A 24,388-nucleotide genomic window follows, 5' to 3' on the forward strand; every position below is an offset into this window, starting at 1 on the left:
CTCTCACGATTTCATCGTCCGTTGCCACATGTCGTTACTCGTCGCCCATCGTCCATCACTACAGCCCTGTCGTCGTAGGTCGTTCGTCGTTCGTCGTCGTAGACCATCGTTCGTCATCGTAGGCCGTCGCTTGTCATCGCCACCTTCGTTGCCGTCTATATATTAGTAGCTATTGTGTTTGAGTAGATGTTAAGTTAGAGATTTTTTGTATTTGGACTTTTCTATTCTATTTCTTTCTATTAATTTGTTTGGATCCGGAAGTTCAAAGTTTGAAATATATCTCTTGTTGTGATTGTTAGGGTTTCTAGATTTTCTCTCCTATTTTCGTTTGTTTGGATCTTGAAATTGAAACTAAGAATAACCTGACGATCTAACTCGACCCAACCTAAAAATTTTGGGTTGGGTAGGCCGTCACACTCGGTTTTGCTGGTTTTCATATCTGATCAACCCGAAAATTCGACTTGGTGTAAAAAATCCCCTTTACCCAACCCAATCCAATCCATGAACACCCTTACTTGGTTTTTAAGGTTTTCAAAACCTACTCTTTTCAGTAGTATATCAGATATATATCACATATATATGGCACAAATACTCATATCACTAGTATATTAGGTGTATATCACATACAAATGACATGTATATAAGATACTCATATTAGTAGTAGATCAGATGTATATCACATACATATATCATATATTAAAGATATATTATAGAGATGTATCATTTAGGTCAAGTTATGAATTTAAAATTGGACCTTGATTTTTTTAAGTGGTATATTTGAAAATCTTAAATTTCGTTGCTATTTTGCTAATCTCACAGCTGTAGATCATAGGATTGTGAAGATTTTTAGAATAATGTTGAGGTCATATTCAAAATACTCAATTGAGTTTCCGGATCCTGGTCCAAATTTTGAACTTAACCTTTCAAATATATATTGGTGCAAGACTGCTCATAATTTGGTGGGTCAATAATAAACAAGTATAACCTTAAAACACAGAATATTATATAACATATATTATAATAACCCTGGCACTAAAAGGTTAATATGGATGGTAACCGAGAAAGCAGGGGCCATCTCCATCACCATTCTGTTGATTTTTTCTTCATCTCCGCCCTCATCCCCGAAATTTGGGGGCCGGGACGGACGTTCCCTGCGAGAGGAACCAGTCCCTAATTTTTTTTATTCTTATTTTATTTTATTTGAAAAAAATAAAAAAATTTAATTCTTTACAAAATATAAAATTTTCTTATAGAATAATGTAAAATTTAATTAAATACAACTATAAAATAAAAAAAGTATTTATAAAAAATAATATATATTAATATTTTTTTATATATAAAATATTAAACGGGGCGGTGGACCTCCCCCATCCCATCTCCATCGAGAATCTCGATTAGGATCCCGATTTGACTCCTATCTCCAGTCAAACCAAAAATTTTCGGATCGACCAGATTGGGTACCCATGAGGATCGAGGCATCCATCATCTAGTGTTGACAGACATTGCAGGGGCCTCCATACCCGATCATATCATCTTGTACTTTCTGGGCTTAGCCCCGTTTCTATCCTTAAAAAAAAAAAAAATTCAAAGTTGAAACATTTTCTTGAAAGTATAGGAGGGATGACAACATACATTAAAATGACAACATACATTAAAATGACAACACATTACAGCATTTAATTCCATAAAATAAAGTTGAAAAAGTAGACAGCAATAATATTGTATATATCTCCTAAACCCACTTTTTATTATTATATATATTATTCTCAGACATCACTTTTATTCAAACTACAAATTACATCATGAGTTCATTGGTTTTTTTTACCATTTTTCTTATTACTATTATTATTTTTTGTTTTTTTAAGTATTAAACGGAAACTTAAGCTCATTTGGTAACATTTCCGTTTCTTGTTTGTCGTTAACAGTTTTATTAAAAAATCTAAGTATTTGTAAACTTTTTTTATGTTTATAATTTCTCAATTTCTAGAAACATTCTCAAGATTGTACATAAATTTTGGAACAAAAAACAAATTCTTAATAACAATAATTTGTTTAAAGATAAATAGAAAAAATTATTTCGTCATTCTTGAATTGATGGGTGTTGGAGGTCATGCAATTATATTTTTCTTTATTATAAAAGAAGAAACTGAAACGTTACCAAACGAGTCCTCAGGTGCACTTTTCTTATTCTCAATATTTGCATCAAAATTATACTTGGCACCTTTTATATTAGTGAAAAAGGTACTTTTGAGTGATTACAATAATTTTAAATTTTATTACAATAAAATGTAATTTTACCATGTAGTTTCCTCTTTTTTATTTTTATTTTTATTACTTATCTAATTATCTTTGTTTTAAAATTACGTTCTTAATGTCCACTCCTATATACTCTTATATTTGTATGTTTTACAACTTTTCATTATAAAAAGAAAAAAAGGCTCATTCAAATTTAATGAAAGGACGTTTTGAAGAGCATCCAGTATTGCAACTGCCACTTTAGCTTTTATAGGGGTGATTACTAAAGAATAACTGCTTAATTAATTTTTTTTTTTAAAAAACAAACTCTCCTCGGACTAAGTGACTAAAAAATCCTAGGTTTGAATTCTCACTCCTACATGTTTTTTTATTTTTTTTATTTTATAATGGATCCTACTTCCACGTGTTGTTGTATTAAAAATGAGATATACCTTATCCCATCAAAATAGAAATCCTTTTTCTAAATAAATCTTTCTACTTAAGAAAATGGGAAAGCATATTAATGAAATGTGATGCGATGTTAAAATATAGGGCTCTTTTTTATTATTATTATTATTTTTTTTTGTTTAAGTTTAAGAGGGTTGGGAGGGGTTCGATACTCCAAAGTTCAGCCTTTAGCGAGGTAAGTGATGTTTGAACCAATTGCACTATGTTCTATGCTTTGGTCGATAAATTTGTAATATGAAGTGGACATATCTCACTAGAAACCTACAAATTCATCCATATGGAATAGTTATGCACAACTCAAACCCAGTTAAAACTAACACATCTGGAATAATGAATAAATAACATAACTCGTTGTCATCCAATTGATGTTCTCATTCTCTAATTATCAACCGTTAAATAAACGAAGTAAGCTCAAAACAGTAAAATAAAATACAAAAGTGAAGAGATCAAGAAAGTGTGAGAGACCAAATGAGGAGAGTTAAAATCTTCAGCCAATACGTTGTTGGAAAAAAAAAGTAGATGAGTTTACACGTATTGGGAGACGGGAATTTTTATAATTAAAAAGATATATATTCTTTGCTTTACGTATGAATATTATTTTTAGATATGTATTGTTATTTGGTAAAATCGAAGTGTCTCGCGTCAAAAAGCCAACTGAGCCACAACAGTTAGGTAAAGAAACCAACATGATCGGCATGGTTGAGCACAACGAAGGAGATTTGAGCACACTGGGAATAGGGTCGAGTGCTAATGACCTTGTACAGGGGACAGCCAGCAGGCAGGGTGTTCACACCCTGTACCCAAACTACTATCTTCCTCAGAGGATCACCCAGGTTGTTGTCCAGCCCCCTTTATGCGAAACCGTGGGAAATAAAGGATGTCGATGGTCCTTGCTGGACCTTTGGCATGAGACATCCCATTATAACTCTTCATCACTCTCGATACATAAGGAAAAGAGATACCTTAATAGAGGTAAATCGCATTCCCCGACACAACTCTTTATGAGAAATCAAAACACATCCTCTAGCAGATTCCCGTCCTTTAAATTACTGCCCTTTTATTCTTTATGCTCCATGCTCATTCCTCTCCACTTGAGTTCTAACTTAAACATCATAGTGAATTTGATAGAATATGTGGCACCTATGTGGAACTCACCCAGAAATGAACAGCAACAATTGGTGCCATCTATGAGAACAAGTTGATAGTTGAGCGACTTTATCCCCTTCCAACGTTTGTGATTAGGGATGACCCATGAGTGAGATACCAGCGATGTCAAAAAGACGACCCCATAAAGATTCACACCCGTAGAGGTGCCACCCTCAGAAGAACCATGAGCTCGAAGGGAAGAGAACTAGCAAGGTTCCCCCATCGAAAACCTAGAGCTTGTCGCCTTTCTGATGGAAGAAAAGAAAGTCAGCCTTGGGATGAAGTTGGGGTCCGACAAGAGGGAAAGCCACATAAAATTGCTAAGAAATAACGCAGATGTTTACGCGTGGTCACATGAGGATATGTTGGGAATCAACCAAAAAATCATGGTACACAGACTTAACGTCGACCCGAGTATAAACCTGTGAAGCATAAGCCGCCGTTTATGGACACTAAACACAGCGCAGCCATCGCAACAGAAGTCGAGCAACTTCTAAAAGTTGACTTCATATGCGACGTGCATTACCTGCAGTGGCTCTTTTAACGTCGTCCTTATAAAAAAGGCCAACAACAAATGAGGGGTATGCATCGACTACAAAAGTCTAAACAGGGTCTGCCCTAAGGACAACTTTTGCCTCCATCGAATAGACCAAATATTTGATGCGACGGTCGGCCATGAAATACTGAAGTCATGGATACATATTCTGGCTACAACTAGATCCAAATACACATCTCGAACAAATAGCACACCTCCATTATAACAGATAAGGGGCTATACTACTACAAGATAATGTCTATTGATCTGAAGAACGCTGGTGCCACTTATCAAAGAATGAATAGTAGGATGTTAGCCTACATCACGGAGGTGTACGTTTTGACATGCTCGTGAAAAGCAGGAAAGCTACCCACTATGAGGCAGACCTCGCTGACCTTTAACGTATTGAGAAAGTACAATATAAAGTTGAACCTTAACAAGTTCATCTTTGGTGTCACCTCGAAGAAGTTCCTCAAATTCACAGTTCACTAGCATGACATAAAATCAAACTAAGACAAGATATGAGCGGCTCTAAAAATGGAATCACCAAAGAACTTAAAACAACTACTGATTTTTAATGGCAAAATTACTGCCCTGAACTACTTCATATCCCTGGCTACCGACAAGTGCCTCCCTTTCTTCAAGATCATTGGGAAAGGCACGAAGTACAATTAGATGGATGGCTACGAGATTGACTTCACTAAGCTAAAGGAACGTCTCACAGCAGCGTCACTTTTGTCCAAACTAACTTTTGGCAACAAGCTTTATTCGACCTAGCAACGTCAAGCACAACTGTCAGCTAAGCACTTGTCAAGGATGACGGCGGCCGTAAGGCTTCCATATAATACACCAGCAAAGTGATGATTGACGTTAAGATGTGGCACCCTTAAGTAGAGAAGTTAGTACTTGTGCTTGTCCCTTTAACACGGAGATTGCAACACTACTTAATAGCACACAAGGTAATCATTCTAATGAGTTTTCCTTTGAAATAGATACTGTAGAAGCTTGAAGCATCTAGGAGATTGATGAAGTGCATGATAGAGATTAGTGAGTACAATGTAGAGTTTTGATTAAGCACTGTCATGAAGGGACAAGCAGTAGTAGACTTCATTGTTGAAATGATGTGTAAGGGGACGATCAAATATGAACATCATTGACACCTTCCTTGGACCCTATTTGTTGACAATCGTCCAACGAGAAAGGATGTGGGGTCGGTCTCCTACTCAGGTAACCGGCCACGAGCGCTTTGAATACACTATGTGATTCTCCTTTTGGACATCAAACAATGAAGCTGAATATGACTTGTTAAAGACGTTTCTAAGGGTCACCATTAAAATTGGCATTCGATATGTGTCGATACTAAGCAACTCTCAACTGTGGTCAACCAAGTACTAGATGAGCACCAGGTAAAGCAAAATATAATGGCGAACAACCTAGAAAATGTGAAAAGCCTACTTAGTTTTTTTAGAAGTGGGAAATTAAGTAGATCAAATGATCATGAAACTTCAATGTAGATGCACTAGCACGCCTCGTTGCCGCTTATGAAACAGACCTGTCTTGTGCTGTGAACATCAAAATCCTTGCTTGATCGAAAGTTTCCGAACTAGAGGTCGTGGATCTGAACAAAGCGAGGAAGTCACGTGCACCTTGATGGGTCCCATAAGTCGTTTCTTATGGGATAAGGATCTCCCTGACGACCTCTTGAAAGCCCGACGTCTCTAGATGCTAGTTGCACATTATAATTCTACAAAGGAAGGCTATGTCGCCATAGCTACTCGCTCGTGTTACGCTCCCAATAATATCGTCTATGTCATGAGGCAGTTCCATGAGAGAGTATGCGACAACCATTTGAGTGTCTGCTCCATCCCAATGAAAGTGATTAGACAGGGGCATTATTGGCGTACCCTACATGAATATGCAAACTATTCACCTGAAGGTGTGATCACTACCACAAAGTTGCCACCGTACATCCCAATGAAACTACTCAGATTGCTAATAAGCACAGCCAGCTCTTGACCGTCATGTAGTGGAGCTTCGACTCGATTGGAACCCAACCGCAAGGCAAAGAGCGAACCAATTATGTGCAGTGGCAGTCAACTCTTACACCAAGTAGGAAAAGAATCAGAACCCTTAGCGATGATCAATGTGCAAAAGATAACAAACTTTGTGTGGAGAAACATAGTGTGTTGGTTCTGCATACCCTACACCTTGGTATCTAACAACATGTTGAAATTTGACGACGCCAAATTTAAGGCATTCTACTCAAACCTAGGGATGAGGCACCATAGCTCACCGTCCACTCACCCCCAAGCCAACGACAAAGTCGATGCCGTTAACAAAATTAATAAAAAAAAAATAAGTTCAAAGCAAAGCTGAAAGGCTAAAAAGGGGCATGGACAGAAGAGCTGTCGAGTGTGTCGTGGGCATATCGAATGACTGCAAGTATCTCAACACGGAATACTTGGTTCTCTCCAACCTTTGATGCTAACGTGGTGGTCCACGTTGAATTTGGCCTCCCCAAATCTAGAGGGAAGAACTTTTGACACGAGAGGTAACAATGAGATCCACAGGCTAAACTTATACCTCCTAGAGGAATTCAGAGAAACGGCAGACCTTAGGGTTGCTGAGTAGACAATAAGGATCGCCTGGTACTATAATACCAAGTGAATCAGATATCCTTCAGGGTGGACGACCTCATGTTTGAAAGGTCATGCAAAACACTAAGGAGATAGCCAACAGAGCGATAGGCAAAACTTTGGAGGGTCCCTACCTAGTGAATAAAGTTGTTTACCAAGACACGTATACGCTCATAAAGTTAGAAAGGAGATAACTCTCCCACCTTTGGAACATGAGCACCTGCAAGCATAGTCCTAGTGAAAAAGGTAAGGACGCGCACTAAATGTTGGGTTTGTAAGGTGATTGCAAACAAAGTCCCACATTGACTAGGGAAGAGAATGATCATGGGTATATAAGAGAGGACAATTATCTCCATTGGAATAAGGCCTTTTGGGTGAAACCAAAAGCAAAGCTGTGAGGGTTATGCCCAAAGCGGACAATATCATACCATTGTTACCATTGTGGAGATACGTGGGGTACTCTAGATACCGTTGTCCTTAATAAGTAAATGCATTATCATTTTTTTTTCACAACACTAAATGTATGAAACTCCCTTGAACTAGGTTGTAACTTTTCCTTCTCTTAAATTTGCATTGAACATTTGAGCAAATAATCAAAGATTACTCCACTCAAATGCGGTCAGAGGATAAAAGAGAAATGGCAGGAAAGTAAACCGACCAAAGAAGCCTAAGAGTGAAAATCCAAATGGTGCAACGACAAAATAAAAAGGGAGAGCTCTTAGTTGAGACACCCTCCTCCACTATAAGCTGGAGAGGTGGGCCTCCCCTCGCAAGACTGAGTGAGACCTACTTAATAAATAGCCCAGAGGAAAACTTTCAAACCCATAAGCTGCAGGAGAAACGTAGAACCCACGATTGAAAACGTTTGTGCCCACCCAAAGCCTTTGCTAGGGTAAAGGTCGGAGGAACAAGCACTTCAGTCGACCAAGGAAGGCCACCCTTGCCATTGGCTCTAGGGACAACCTCGGGCCAAGGAAAAAAAAGAAGAGAAGTTAACTGGAAACGTAAAAGAGTAAGGCTAATATCCATGGTTGTTCATACATAAAAAGCCCCATCCCAATGCGATAAAAAGAGCCCATGATCAAGGCCTCTCACCTTTAATCGGAGCCTCGGGGACAAAAAATAGAAGGTAGGCCCCTAAGCTGGGTGCGGTCACGTCTGCCTAATATTCTTGAAATAACCCTACAGCCCGAAGGAAAAAAGATCTAACCATGTATTGACGAGGGCAACCCCAAAAGCTAAAAACTAAAAAGAAAAGCCTTGGCTAGAGAGTCAAGCTCGACCCCAAAACATCGACCATAACCCACGGGACAACCCCAAAGTCAGAACCGAGCGTGGGTACTCAATGAAACAAAGTTTGACCTCGTCCAACTCTTGCAAAAGGTAACGATAAAGCCAGTTAAGGTAAGTCTAACTCCCTAATGAAAACAAAAAATGATGGAACAAAATAAGTTGGACAAAAGAAGTCGAGACAACAATAGAATGGTCATAAAACACTATTCATTTTCTAAGAGCTACTTACAAAGAAGAAAATGCTTAATTGGCATGCGAAACTTGACCCCACTGATTAGGGCAGTCTGTAGTCCAAGGCAAGCCTAGCAACGACTCGCTCCATGTCTCGGATACTCTCATGAAGCTTCCAGCGTGAGAGACGTCTAAGCCTTTACTATCTGTTATATATAATTGTTTAGTTCGATTATATGGTTTAACACAAGAGAGTTTATCAGAATTACTTAATATATGTGTTGATGCACAAAAATCTGTATACAAAATTGGATTTGCTACAGCCATTGATAAAGCAGCCCTGGCCTTTGGTAGTTCTTTAGCTTGGTAAGGATGATCAAATCTCTTCCAACATTGACGTATGGAGTGATAAAATTTCCAATTTATTTGGCATTGCACACTTGATTGTTTGATATTTGAGTTATTGTGTTGTACTGTTGGGCTCCTTTTTTCAGGAAGTTACTTTGTGGTGATTGGCTTGGGGATGTGATTTATTTAATATAGGATTCCTTCCTTGATATTTACCTCTTTCCTTTGAGTTGTAGCTCCTTCCTCCCCTCTAAAGTTTCCTTTTTGAGCATGGAAGACTTGACATTGATTAGTAGTATTTGATTTTTCTTCTTCTGCAGTTTCGAATATAAGTTTGAGCTCATTGTTCTTCAATGCAGCTGCAAATTAATTATAAGTGGGAAAAGTGGATTTCACAGCATAGCCACCCTGAAATCCTTGTATTTGTTTCCCAAGCCCCTTATCAAATGAAAGACCTTTCTTGTCTCGTCTATAGGTTTCTTCAAAGCTGTTCAACTCATCACAAAAACTCTTGAACTGTTTCATGAAATAATCAAGGATGAGACATCCCATTCACTATAATCTGAGTAGTGCTTCATTAAGATGAAGCTTTGTTTCTTTGGTGAGAGCGAGCAGCTGTTCTTCCAGAGATTTCCATATTTAATGTGACGCGTTAGTGTTTTCAAGCATACTTAGTACCTCCTTCAAGATGTGAGCAGTTCGTTGTTGTTTGATTCGGATTATGTGTTACGGATTTTTTGCCTTTTCTCCTTGATTGTCCATATAACATATTCTTCTGATGGATGATCACTTAATAAAAATGTTGTTTGACTCCCATCGAGATGAAGGAATATTGAGATTTCCATAGAAGATAGTTGTTGGAGTTGAGTTTGATTGATGTTAAACTTGAAATTGATTAAAATATTTGCAGTGTGAGATTGACTTGAACTTTTTATCCAAATTAAATATTTCCATACAAGATATTAAGCTTGAGTTTCATTTGAGTTCCTTTAATCAAAATTGAGTTCAACTATACAACCTGACTTCCTTTCATATAATTCGGATTTAATCTAAAATTTCTCTTTACTTAAAGTGAGTGGAACGAACTCCTTTTAACGTGTGAATTGTACTCCTTGAATGATTCATATAACAATACATAATTAACCATACTCGGTAAGAAATTAACCTTATAATTTTTTTCAAAGTAATTATATACATAAACAATAATAGAAGACTTTGACTTACAAAACTACAAAAAACGACCAATATCATATCATTTTATAGCTATGTTGATCAAGTCGACAACTAGTCTAATTTTTTTTTGGTTCATTTTGTAATCTTTGTATTATCATATCTTATCTCATTCAAATCTACTATTTTAAGAGGCTTGATTAGTGTACTAATTAAGAAAATAATCTATGGCAGGGTGGAGGTATTGAGGTTAAAGTCAATGGCAGGAGTAGCAAAAGTTGGAGGAATAGTTATTTGTGTGGGTGGTGTAGTGATGTTGGCATTCTACAAAGGCCCTCAACTCACATTCTTTAACAATCATCACCTCTTTCATATCCACAATCATCATCAATATCCACTTCATCAAAACAATTGGATTAAGGGTTGCTTCTTCATGCTAGGTTTTAACGTCTTATGGGCATTGTCACTTGTTCTTCAGGTAATAATTATCTTGAATTCTCTCCCAAAATTTGCTTCCTTTTAAGCCTTGGTTGATAACTATTTTATTGTTGAGATATCTCAATTCATGAGTTTAAGTTTTTAGGTAGAGTGGTGATTTATTTATCTTTAAGATGGTATCAGAGTGGGAGATCATGTTCTAAATCACTAATCCATGAGCTCAAGTTTTTGGGTTGAATAGTGGTTTGTCCATCCTGTTTTTGGTTTTTAATTTTTTTTTTCACCTCCTTTATAAACATCTTTTAATCCTAGCAAAATTCTAAAAATAAAAACAAATTTTTTGAAACTATTTTGTTTAGCATTCAAGATTTGGCTTAAGAATGTTTCTCTTTTTCTGTTTGTTTTTGTTGAAAACAGGCCTTTGTATACGAAAGTTATCCTTCAACACTTCTATTCACTAGTCTTCAATGTCTCGTAAGCTCATTTCAGTCCTTCATTATTGCCATTGCAATGGAGAGAAACCTTGACCAATGGAAATTGGGTTGGGATGTTAGACTTCTTACAGTAGCATATTGTGTAAGTCTTGCCAAACTCTTTCTTTTATGTCTCTCTTTTCTTCCTTGACTATTGAAAATAGATCTCATATATAGAGATTAAATGTCGTGATTGCAATAATCTATATGAGATGTTAAAATTCTACTACCAATCATTTTGATTCGGAACATGCATAATCATATAAAAATAGTGGAATCTTAAAAATTTTAACTAATACCAATTTGGTATTTGCTAAAACACTCCAACAAACAAGTTAGGTGGTTGATGTTGAAAAGAGAAAGGATAATAGCAAATTAGCATATTTAAGAGCAAAAATGCATATTTTGGAGTAGGAAAACGCCTTGATGTGAGGTAATATAGAGGGTTTGAGCCAAGCACTAAAACTTAAACAAGTGACTTAGTCATACAATATTTGAGTAGCAAAGTCAGATTTGAGAATTTGCCAATGGAGTTTGAAAGCCTCAAAGTCAATGTTTGACCTCAAAGTCAATGACCATATTGCTAAGTCTCTAGAGCACAGGAGCATTTAAGGCTCTTCTTGGAACTAAGTAGTATTTAAGATTTTAATAAATGAATCTGAGAGTCTAATTAGACTTGGTTAAAATTATCTTAAGTTACAGAATAAGCCCTAGAATTTAAATTGTGTCATTGAAGAACTTGCACAATCCTAAAACATTCCTAATTTATCAATGATCCGAAGGAAGTTACAAATGCAATGAAGTTTGGAGAATGGATTCATGGCTTTGGGAGCAAGGGTTTGAATTCTATAGTGACCACCTACTTACGATAAAATCGTATTATTTTTCAACCACCCTAAATTGTAAAGTATTGTCGTCTGTCCCGTGTGAGAGTTGTCAAGATGCGCATGTTGACTTCGATAATCATAATATTTAAGAACAATATTTGAAGTTTAGTTTTCACTAGTAGATCCGAAGAACTTGCAATTAGACATAGGTTTTTGGTTCTTACCAAAAAAAGATCTCTCATTTTCTTTTTACGAGACAAAACCGATAGCTAGATCTTTTAGGACATAAAGTTTCTGTTGGGGGTAAAAATATAACCTATCATGTGGTGAAATATAGCCGAGCTCCTAAGCTCATCTACCGTCGAGCTACTACGCTCATCTACCGTCGATATCCTAAGCTCATTTACGGCCGAACTACTAAGCTCATCTACTGTTGAGCTCCTAAGCTAACCTACTGTCGATTCCCTACGTCGAGCTATTAAGCTCATCTATCAATGAATTCAGGCCCCTGAGTTGTAATGTTCGACGATCTTGTAGAACAGTATAGAGTGGTTTAAAAACCTAGGAACAGTCCTATAGTTGATGGGATGGGTAACTACCTAGTCATCTCCTATAAGTGCATCATCACTCCACTCAATAAGGTATGCCATTCTATCCTGAAGCTGAACTATTCATCTCGAACTCATACTAACTTGAGCTTCGTATTTTTTTCCTCCTTTTGTAGACTTCCCTCATCCAGATCGTTCTGTGGCAACTCGCTAGAGTGAAGCTCATGTCAATCTTCGAATCTTGGAAGAAAACAACCTCAATATTTGGCACCATTTGTGGGAATCGAAAATTTGAAGTCATTCCTACCAAACCAAGTTATGACTCGTATAGTTTCTCAAAGTTCTTGTATTTCTAGAAGTCAGGAAGATCTTCAAAGCTCTCAAGATCTTCTACTACCAAAAGATTTTCTTAATCAAGATCTTTGTTGGAGTACAACCTTATTATCAAGGATGACCTTCCCCTCAAGTAAAACCTACTCTAGGAGGAAGACCTTACCATCGGGATGACCTTTCCCTTCGAAGAAGACCTTCCTGTCGAAGACGACTTTCTATCAAGGGAGGCCTACTCCAGGAGGAAAACTTTATAATCGAGGATGACCTTCTCCTTGTTGAAGACATTTCCCTCAACGATGAGTACTTTCTCAAAAGGAAGACCTTATCATCGATGAAGAACTCACCTCAACTAAAACGATGATGAGCTTCCATTGACTCAAAGGACGACGTCTCATGAGAGAGATCCTCTTGGCTTCAAGGACGAGCTCACGTTGCTCACCTAAACCTCAAGGATGAACTTCCATCGACTCAAAAGGTGAGATCTCACGAGATAGGTCATCTTTGCCTCCAGAAAAAGCTTAAGGTAGATAGCTCATCCCCACCTAACGGAAAAGCTGTAATTTGAGCTGATCATTATTTAAAGCAAAAGTTTTCGCTAGATAGGTCTTCCATAACCAATGGACGAGCTTCCATCAGATAGCTCATCCCTACCTAAAAGGAGAGCTTGAGCTTATCACCATCAAGAGGAAGAATTTCCTTCCGATAGCTCATCCCTGCTTAAAGGGAAAGCTTCCATCTGACCTCATCACCATCAAAAGAAAGAGCTTTTGTAAGTTAGCTTATTCTTGCTTAAAGAGAGAACTTTTCATCTGAGATCATCACCATCAATAGGAAAAGCTTCTGTTAGATAGCTCATTGTCACTTCAAAGGAGAGCGTGTAGTTCAGCTCACCGTCGTCTAGAGGAAGAGCTTCCATTAGATAGCTCACCGTCGCTTTAAGGAAAAGCGTCTATTAGATATTTCATTCTAGCTAAAGTGAAATGCCATCAAACAACTCATTTAGGTCTAAAATGATGAGCTCCTATGAGATAGGTCATCTCACCCAAAGAAGAACTTCCATTACATAGCTCCAGTTTGCGTTAAGGAATTCACGAAGAGAAAGCCCATCTCGACCTCAAACCTGGATGATCTATCAAATAAATAACCTCTGCCACAATGGTGAGTCCCACAAGATAAATCACTTCTTGAGGCACGAGCTTACATCAACTAAAAAAGTTGAGCTTTGACAAGATAGGTCATCTCGACCTCAAGGATGACCTATCAGATAGCTCAGCTCGACCTCAATGATGAGCTCACATCATACAGTTCACATTGACTTCATGGATGAGCTTCCATCAACATCAATGATGAACTTTCATCAACTCGAATGATGAGCTCTCCCGAGAGAGAGCTCAATCACATAGCTCACTCGAACTTAGGCATGAGCTTATTAGCTCAAAGGCTAAGCTCTCATTGGAGAGCGTTCACATCACATATCTCGCATCAACCATAATGATGAGCTATCACAAGACAGGTCATCCCAATCTCACGGATGAGCTCTCATCAAATAGCTCACCTCAATTGCATGTATGAGCTCTCATTAACCTAAATGACGATCTCCCACCATATAGCTCACATCAACTTCAAGGATGAGCTCTCATCAAATAGCTCACCCCTGAGCTGTTGGGTTTGTAAGGTGATTGCAAACAAAGTCTCACATTGACTAGGGAAGGAGGTAATCATGGGTATATAAGAGAGGACAATTATCTCCATTGGTATGAGGCCTTTTGGGTGAAACCAAAAGCAAAGTCGTGAGGGCTATGTCCAAAGCGGACAATATCATGCCACAGTGGAGATACTAGGGTATTGGGGGTACCATTGTCGTCAAAAAGTGGTATCAGAGCCACGGTCTAAAAACCTAGCTATGTCGGTGAAACCTTGGGTGTTGAACAAAGAAGTTGTGAGCCTTAGAAGGTGTAGTTATGGTGTAATTCATGGGTGTGCTCTATCAAGGTATGGCGGAAGCCTTGTATAAAAGCAAAACTCTCGTTTCATATCCGAGAGTAGACAAATGAGTGACTATTTGAGGGGAGGGGAGGATCATGGGTATTGTTTGCAATCATCTTACAAACCCAACAATCCTCCCCTCGAACAAAGTACCACCCGAGCCTCCCTCAAGTAGTCACTCACCCGTCTACTCTCGGACCTGAACGAGAGCTTGCTCTTATCCAAGACTCCAAGCACACCTTGATAGACCACACCCACAGATTACACCATTGCCACACCTTCCGAGGTTCACCACTTCTTTGTTCGGTACTCGAGGATTCACCAACACAGCTAGGTTTTAGACCATGACTCTGATACCACTTGTTAAGGACAATGGTACCTCGATTACCCCATGTATCTCTACAATGTATTATATTGTCCGCTTTGGGCATAGTCCTCACGGCTTTGCTTTTGGTTTCACCCAAAAGGCCTCATCCAAATGGAGATAATTGTCCTCTCTTATATACCTATCATCATTCCCTTCCCTAGCCAATGTGAAACTTTTTTTGCAATAACATTACAAACCCAACAATCTCATCACTTCAACTCCCACTGACTCATTCTAAATATCACAAAAACTTAGCTAAACTAGTTCTAAAGTACGAAAATGAACCAAAGAAGCTAAAATAGTGCTTTAGTAATTAAAACCAAAAAATTTATTGGCATGAGTCGCACGGAAAAGAGGATAAGGTGCAAACACATCAATAGCAACACGAAAGAGAGGTAACGATTATAAAAAACTTCATAATTAAATACAGATTTGAATCAGAAAATAGAAATGAGATTATAATAGAATAAATAGAGGCATTACCTTGCAATGGATAGTGATGAGGCACTTCCCTTGCACGATATGTCAATTGCCTGCAAAAAATAGAGAAGTCTTCCATTCTCGAAAATTTATTCAATTCGAAATGTAGAAGAATGTGGAAGATTTAGGTTATTTCAAGGTTTGGATGAAGAAGAAGGAAGAAATAAAAAATATAGCTCGAGATGCTCATATTACTTAAAAAAGATAAAATTAGCGACAAGAAAAGTAAGGTTCATACCTCAGAAGAAATTAAAAAGTGGCAATGAATAATGGCGACAACAGACGAGCACGACAAAGAGAAAACACCTCATGTTTGGAAGGACGAAAGGAGATGGATGGGGGGGGGGGGGGGAGGAAATGGGTGACGAGTGGAGGGAGGAAGAAGGAGGAAGGAGCAACGATGAAGGTAGGGAGAGAGAAATGGAAAAAAATACAGAAATAAAAGGGAAAGGAAAAGGGTTAGGTTAAATTGTAACTGTTAATTAATAAGAAAAATAAAATAATTCTTACTTATCTTTTAAAGAGTTTATACAAGGATATAAATAGTAGCTAGAGCTATCAAGAAGCAGAACAAAACAAAACTCTTTGCCTATTAGGATAAGAAAATATTTTCCTATTTAGAACAAGGAAACCCTAACCTATAAACACAATAGGAAATTAAAAGATAACAAATATAATTTAGCACTCCCCCTTATGCTAGTGAATTGAATATTCTAAATTTCCAGCTTGTTAACCAAATGCTCAAAGTTGTTGTTCAATCATTTCACAAGGATATCTGCTATTTGATTATTTGTTGGCACAAATGGAGTACATCTGAGGCTACTGTCTAGTTTTTCTTTTATAAAATGTGTATCAACTTCCACATGCTTGGTTCTATTATGTTGAACTGGATTATGTGCAATACTAATGGCATATTTATTATCACAGTAAAGTTTCATGGGCCCTTTCCATTAAATTTTCAAATCTTCTAAAATAATCTTTATTAAAAATAATTCGCAGATACCCAATGTCATTGCTCTAAATTCTGCTTTTGAACTGGATCTTGCAACTAAATTTTGCTTCTTACTTCTCCATGTTACTAAGTTTCCACCTAAAAAAGTACAATAACCAAAAGTTGATTTCTTATTGTCTATCGATCCTGCATAATCTGCATCAGCATAAACTTCTAGATTAAGTTTCTCTCCTTTTTTAAACAATAATCCTCTCCCAATGGAGTTATTCAAATAGTGAAGTATCCGGTATACTGCTTGAAGGTGAACTTCTTTTGGACTATACATAAATTGACTTACCACACCCACAGCATACGCAATATCTGGTCTTGTATGAGATAGATATATTAATTTTCCTACTAACCTCTGGTAAGTTTCTTTATTTACTGGAGGACTCTTTTCGGCTGCACATAATTTATGGTTTGGATCAATCGGTGTTCCCATTGGTCTGTTACCAAGCTTTCCAGTTTCTGAAAGTAGGTCTATCACATACTTCTGTTATGACAAAAATATGCTCTGTTTAGAATATGCGACTTCTATACCAAGGAAATATTTCAGCTTTCCAACTTCTTTAACTTCAAACTCATGGATCAAACAATTTCTCAAATTATCTCGTTCTTTATTATCATTACCAGTGACGATAATATCATCTACATAAACAATTAGTGCTGTCACTCCCCCTGCAGCAGAATGCTTTATGAATAAAGTATGATCTCCTTAACTTTGTTTGTAGCCTATCTTCTTCATAACCTGAGAAAATCTTCCAAACCACGCCCTAGAAGATTGATTTAGTCCATACAATGCTTTTTTTAGTTTACACACCTTTTTTCCTGCAGTCACATACCCAGGTAGAATTTCCATATAAATTTCGTCGTCTAGATCGCCATGCAGAAAAGTATTTTTAATGTCATATTGTAACATGTCCCATCTATGATTGACAACAAGAGATAGAAGTATTCGTATTATGTTCATCTTGGCAACAGGTGCAAATGTTTCAAGTTAATCGACCAATACGTTTGAGTATACCCTGTAGCAACCAATCGTGCTTTATACCTCTCAAGTGTTCCATCTGCTTTGTACTTCATAGTATATACCCATCGACAACCTACTGCATTTCAAGATTCATTGCTTGTCTCCATTATTCATATTGTACAACATCCTTATATGTTTTTGGAATATTTACCTGAGTAAGGTTAACAACAAAATACTGACTTGAGAGTTTGTCATAGGATACATAGTGTGACAATGGATACTGAGTGCAAGTTCGTTTTCCTTTCCTCAAGGCGATAGGCAAATCTATATTTCATTCATTATTAACAGATATTGTAATGTCTAGTTCATCATTGAATCTTTTCTTGACAATTTTAGTTCCAGATATATGTTCAGACTTTTGGACTTGCTCAGTGTTCCTTCTTGAATAAACTTGTAATGGTACAATAGCAGGAGGGTTTGATGGCCCTGGTGAGGTGTCTATGTGTTGTGGTAAAGATGAGGAAGATTGACTGGCGTAAATTTCAGTGGGGTTTAGTATTGGTGATGGGTTCAATACTGGTGATGGTAAAGGGTGTGAAGGAAAGGTGATGTTAGGGATGGGTAAATCAACCTTATCTTCCAACAATATTTCCTTCCCCTGAAGATAAGGCAAGGTAAAGAAGCTGATGTCTTCATAAAAGGTAACATCGACAAAGATGAAGTACTTTTTAGAAGGAGGATGATAACACTTATATCCCTTTTGGGTATTCGAGTATCCAACAAAAATACATTTGAGTGCACGTGGATCAAGCTTACTTTCTTTGATAACTATGAATATGGACAAAGGCTACACAACCAAATACTCGAGGAATCAAGTTATTTTTTGTTTGAAAATTAGGATAAAAATTTGATAGGATATTCATAGGAGTTTTCTAGTATAAACTAGCAGAGGATAAACGATTGATTAAGTAAGTGGTTGTTAGCACAGCTTCCCCCAGAAAGATTTAGGAACATTTTTTTGAAAACAGAAGGGCACGAGTTACGGAAAGGACGTGACCAACTTTTCTCTCTGCCACCCCATTTTGTTGGGGTGTTTCCACACAAGATGACTCATGGATGATTCCATGTTCTTGAAAGAAGGATGTTAAGATTTGATTGAAGTAATCTCGAGCATTATCAGAACGAAACCACGGGTTGGATTCCAAATTGATTTTTATCATATTAAAGAATATTTGAATGACAGACCCAACATCAGATTTTTGTTTCAAAAGATAACCCCATGAAGCTCGAGTACAGTCATCAATGAACACAATAAACCAACGAAATTTGAAAATGTTTGGCACATTAGAAGGGCCCCAAACATCACTATGAATAAGAGAGAAATGATTTGCCCCTCTTTTATTAATGAAATATAGATTTGTCAAGAAAATTTGTGTTTAGTTCTGGAACTAAAATTGTCTAGTTCAACATCACTAGATTTCTTGACAATTTGTGTTTAGCAAATTCACAAACATCGCATTGAATTGACTTTGGAGGAATATTTTGGAACAAATCAAGAAACATAATTTTAATAGTTCTAAATGAGGGATGTCCTAGTCTATAATGGTGCAACGAGAGCTTACTTGAAATATGATGAGTTTGTGAAGTGAGAGAGAGTGGAACACTATGCTGACCTTCCTCAAGATAACAAAGTCCATTTTTTTCTTTAGCGAGTCCAATCGTCTTTCCATTGTTCTGGTCCTGCAAAATACAACAAGAATTAGAAAATGTTACTCTGCATCCTAAATCTTTGATCAAATTTTTTACTGAGATCAAGTCAACAGTTAAACGTGGTATATGAAGCACATCCTTTAAAGTAATATTTGAATTTATCTTGATGTTCCCTTGTCCAGCCACTGTTAATAAGGTACCATCTGCCGTAGAAATTTTCTTGTTGCTTGGACAAAGACTATAAGAGATAAAATGATAGCTACATTGGTCATATGGTCAGTTGCACCAGAATCAATAATTCAGGTACCATGTTTAGGTTTAAAAGTTGTGCCTGTCGAAGTTACCGAATCTGTACCTTGACTAGGAGCATTATTGAGAGTTTCTAAAATGCTCTTTATTTTTTTTTATCTCATATTTGTCCAATTCTTTAATAATTTTGGTAGATTGTGACATTGATGCTGATAAAGAGACTAATTTCCAACTTTAAATAAATGAAGACCCACAATAACGAAGGAAATAATAAACAACAGCACTTAAACCGGTTTGAACCAAGACGGGATGCACTGAACCAAACTGAAATAAAGCTTAACCGGGCTGAACCAAGTTGAACCAAATAAATAAAAGGGCGAAACAACCTGGAAAAATAAACTAGCCCGTAAAAGGTTGAACTGAACCAGGAAAGAACCGGACCAAAAATAGTCGAACCAAACCAGAAAACCGAACCGAACCGAGAAACCCTGAATCGGACCAACGATGCTTCTTCTTTATTTTGAAACCCTAAAAAACACAGCAGCCACACAAACTTCAGAAACTTGCAACCATGAATGGTACATCTGGAGTCTGACAACAGCGACAGATGGTGGCGGCAACGACTGACGATGGCGGCGGTGGTGACGGACGATGGTTAATTCGACGACAACTAGCGCGTCGAATCCTTGAAACAGAACGGTTGCGACGATCTTCCACGATATTTCGAGGCGGTGTGAGCTTGGCGTCGGCGGTATAATAGCGGCGGCGACGCAGTAGCAACACGGCGGCGGCGAGCGAGATGGATCTAAATAGGCGGAGACTACGAACGGAAAAAAAGTCAAGGAAAAAATAAAATCTATTGAACCCAAAAAACAGCAGAAAACTTATCAACAATGATTGTAAATCGAAATTGATCGGCAATGAAGGCCAATCGAAAAAGCCACAAGGCTCTGACACCATGTTAATTAATAAGAAAAATAAAATAATTCTTACTTATCTTTTAACGAGTTTATACAAGGATGTAAATAGTAGCTAGAGCTATCAAGAAGAAGAACAAAACAAAACCCTTGCCTATTAGGATAAGAAAATATTTTCCTATTTAGGAAAAGGAAATCCTAACCTGTAAAACCTATGGCGACGAATTAATTCGTTGGGAAAACCTCAAGTTTCATCGCCTTAACTTTAGTGAAAAAATAGGGCTGTGAAATTCCCACTCTTTTCTGAAACTTTTGGCAACAAAATTTAGATTTTGTCGCCAAAAGTATCTTCTGGTGACGAAATTGGGAAATGTCGCCATAAGTTTTAAATGAAATATATCTAATTAGTCAGAACTTTTGGCGACGAAATTGCAATTTGTCGCCAAAAGTTTTGACTACAAAATTTCTAGTTAGTCAAAACTTTTGGCAACGAATTGAAATTTCGTCGCCATAGGTAGTACTTTTGGCAACGACATTTGTTTTTCGTCGCCAAAAGTATCCTATGGCTACAACCCCATTAATCTGATCCCAAATAGTGCATTTGAAGAGTGCATTATCGTAAAGACATCTATTACATCTTCATCGGTGAACTACTTTGCCAATCCTTTATTCTCGTCACTACTTAATTTGAGTGAATGCAATTGAGGATTTTACGGATCTCCTCCACTAGCGGATTATAAGTAGAGAAAATGTCATACAAATACTCAAAATCGATCATTTTGATATCTTACTTCTCTTCTAGATACTTTTAAACATGACAATGACATTTGTTTTCCTTTGTCAACTAGCATTACTGCATAACCATTTAGTGTTGTAAATCTCCCCATTTAAGCAAGTCTTCCAGTGACCTCTATTTCAAATAGACAGCAACATCCTCTTTTAGAAGATCTAATTCTTTTTCTATTTTAATATATCACGTATAGCCACATATACATTATATCATAAGCATGAATATTCCCCAAGGAGTACGATTGCACATGAACATTATTTTCCTTGTTCTAGATAAGACACAGGCATCCGCTATTGTGCTTGCTTGAAACACAAAAACAGGATTCGAAATTCAAGATTCTCTTCATTTCCTCCTCTAGACCGTTTTAATATTTCGTCTCCATTTAGAACACAATTTGTAGTTTTACTATGCGCACAAGATTGCACAGGGACATGTTATTATATACAAGAGAGTAAATTAATATTGTGTAATTCTCATTGTCTTTAAATAGATCAATGATACATGAGATACAAGAAAGAGTTCGTTAGAAACTATGTAACTAACTCAGTAATAATAATAATAATAATAATAATACAGTCTAATACTCTCCCTCGAGATGGTGAATAAAGATCCAGAACGGTCATCCTGAGTAAGACAATAGAAAAGGAAGACAAATTAATATCCTTCGTAAAAAGATCAATAAAAGTTGTAGTGTGTAATGAACTGGTAAGAGCTTAATCATACCAGAAACAATTTGACAGTCAAGTTTGATATGTTTTGTTCGCTCATAAAAAGTCGAATTGGTTTCAGTACGTATCTGCCTGCTTGTTACATGAGAAATCAGCAAGAGGGTGAAAAGGAATTTGTAAATTATCAAAAAGATAAGTAAGCCAAGCAATTTCACTTGTGACAGCTCAAAGAGCTCTATATTCGGCTTCAATAGAAGAGTGAGAAATGGTAATCTATTTCTTTCCAAGACACCAAAAAATACCTAGAAATATACAAAAACCATGGTAGATTTTCCTGTGGCTAGACAAGAAGCCTAGTCAACATCAGCAAAGCCACGCAACTAAAAAGACAAAGAACAATGCAAAAATATACCTTGGGCAAGACTAAAAGAAGATGACGAGCTGCCATAAGACGGGGTGTCATGGCTTGGCAACAAATTGACCAAGTTTGTAAATGGCAAAACTATGTCAGCGCGAGATATGATAAGACACAAAGACATCCGATAAAGACATCTTCAAAGTGTAGGATCTTCTAACAAAATATCATCTAGCATGCAATTTTACATCATGATCAATGGGCAATGAGGACATCTTGGATGGTAAGAAACCCGAATCTTGAAGTAATTAAAGAGTATAACATTTTTTAGAAAGAGAAATACCAAAGAAAGATCGACCTAACTCTAAGCCTATTAAATATCTCAAAGAATCCAAATCCTTCAATTGAAATACACCAGTAAGAAGAATCTTCAAATGCTCAATAACAGAAGAAGAAGCTTCATTAAGAATTATATCATCAACATATACAAGAAGAGCAACAAAAGTATCACTCGTCTTCATTGTAAACAAAGAATAATCAGACTTTGACTGATGAAAACCAAGGTGCAATAAAACTTGAGAAAACACGTCAAACCATTGTCTAAAAGCTTTTTTTAAGAATGTAAATACACTAATGAGGACAACAAGTTTATCCCGGAACAACACCATGTTATAACCTAGAGGCAAGACCATATAAACCTCTTCAAACACATTTTCTACGTAAAAATGCATTATTCAGATTCAGTTGCATAACACTCCAATTGAACGAAACAAAACTTGTCAATAAGACCTTGATAGTAACTATCTTAGCAATAGGAGAAAAAATCTCAAGGTAGTCAATGCCTTCTTTTTGAGTATATATAACCCTTTGCACTTAACCTTGTCTTGTACCTCTAAGCCATCAAAGTTATGGTTTAATTTTTATATCCATTTACAACTAATGGAGTTTTTCCACGAGGCAGAGGTACCAGAGACTAAGTTTTGTTAACCTCCACTGCTTGCAACTCAATACTCACGGCATCTCGCTAATGGGAGAAAGGTACAGCTTAATGATAAACACGATGCTCATAGTGAGAAGATACATTTAGTACAAAATTACAAAAATTAGAATATAGGTTCTTATAAGAGAAGTACTTTTGTAACGGATAATGCCGATAAGGATCAAGTGTGAAAATAGCAGAAGTATTGAGGCCATGATGACAATATCTGAAATATGAAGGCCTATAAAACGATCTGCAGGACTTGCGGAAAGTAGGAACAATATCCTTGAAACTAACCTAAGCAACAGCAGCCAAAAACTAATAAGAACCCAACACATAAAAATTAAATTAGTGTTGATGCTTTTTTTTAATAACAGAATTTTGCTCAGGACGTCAAAAGTGATGAATAATTACCTTGGAGTAAAATAATCAAGTGAAAAATGACTAGGGGCATTATCAGACCAAAAACAACTAATAAGTTTCCCAATCTAAGCGTCTATGAGCTGAAAGAAACATGGAACAATGACCAAAGTATTGGACTTTTGATGCATAAAAAATATCCAAGTATAACGAGAAAAATCATCACAAGAAAGTATCGATAACCAATATGTGTATGGGACTGATACGTGTCCCATATGAATAAGATCAAAAGAAAAGCTAGCAATGTGATTATGTGAACGAAATGACAACTGTTTTTGATTTAGCCGGTGGACAAATAAAAAAAAGTATCAGTATTGGGCATAGGAGAAGTAATATGCAAGGTATTTTTCAAAACCATAAATGCTCAGACGAAAGATGACCTAATCTAACATGCCTAGCGGAATATAGGCCTTGCCAAAGATTACGCTTGCCAATCGTCCTCAAACAATACGCCTTCTCAAGACGACATCCATCAATGAAGTTAACCATGGCCAGGGGCGGATCCAACGTGGGCCTAGGAGCCCCCCTCAAATCTAAAATATTGTGTATTATATAATATATAAAATAGCTTGGTTAATAAAAAATCCTTTTGGTGCAGTGGTACACACGTTGCAACCCCCTAACCATCCCAGGGCTCAGTTCCCTTTACTGCACTTTTTTCATTTTAAATCTTCCCCTCAATTATTTTCTAGAAGTGAGATTTTTCTTTTATCACTTCTACCCGATACAATCCTGATTTTTTAACCTAAAAGAAATTCTTTTCAATTTATGCATATGTATTTATTGTCTTTTTGGTTTAATTATTACGGATAATTTTAAAACTTAATTTTATTTTCAATTTATACGTTATCATTGTAGATATTTTCCTAATAAATTACTGTATCG

At 36.9% G+C, this 24,388-nt stretch overlaps 1 protein-coding gene and 1 long non-coding RNA gene across 3 annotated transcripts in view; one reads left to right on the forward strand and one right to left on the reverse strand.

Annotated features, from left to right (window-relative positions):
* LOC111022003 (WAT1-related protein At5g64700) overlaps positions 1-24,388 on the forward strand; it is a 29,718-nt gene that overhangs the window by 1,985 nt on the left and 3,345 nt on the right. Inside the window, exons 4-5 of the mRNA XM_022299149.2 lie at positions 10,237-10,480; positions 10,858-11,016. Of these exons, the coding sequence (XP_022154841.1) occupies positions 10,237-10,480; positions 10,858-11,016 (403 nt within the window). The remainder of the gene's footprint in view (positions 1-10,236; positions 10,481-10,857; positions 11,017-24,388) is intronic.
* LOC148212931 (uncharacterized) lies at positions 1,343-24,388 on the reverse strand. Of its 2 annotated transcripts, XR_015789314.1 has the most exons (4): positions 19,761-24,388; positions 15,458-19,155; positions 8,543-8,690; positions 1,343-1,566 (listed from the first exon to the last, which is right to left on the reverse strand). It is a non-coding gene; the product is annotated as an uncharacterized LOC148212931 (long non-coding RNA). The 2 variants fall into 2 exon arrangements; XR_015789313.1 differs by having other exon boundaries at positions 15,458-24,381.

This window comes from Momordica charantia, assembly GCF_013281855.1.
Source record: "Momordica charantia cultivar OHB3-1 chromosome 2 unlocalized genomic scaffold, Mcharantia_2.0 BLBB01000002.1, whole genome shotgun sequence".
NCBI lineage: Eukaryota > Viridiplantae > Streptophyta > Magnoliopsida > Cucurbitales > Cucurbitaceae > Momordica > Momordica charantia.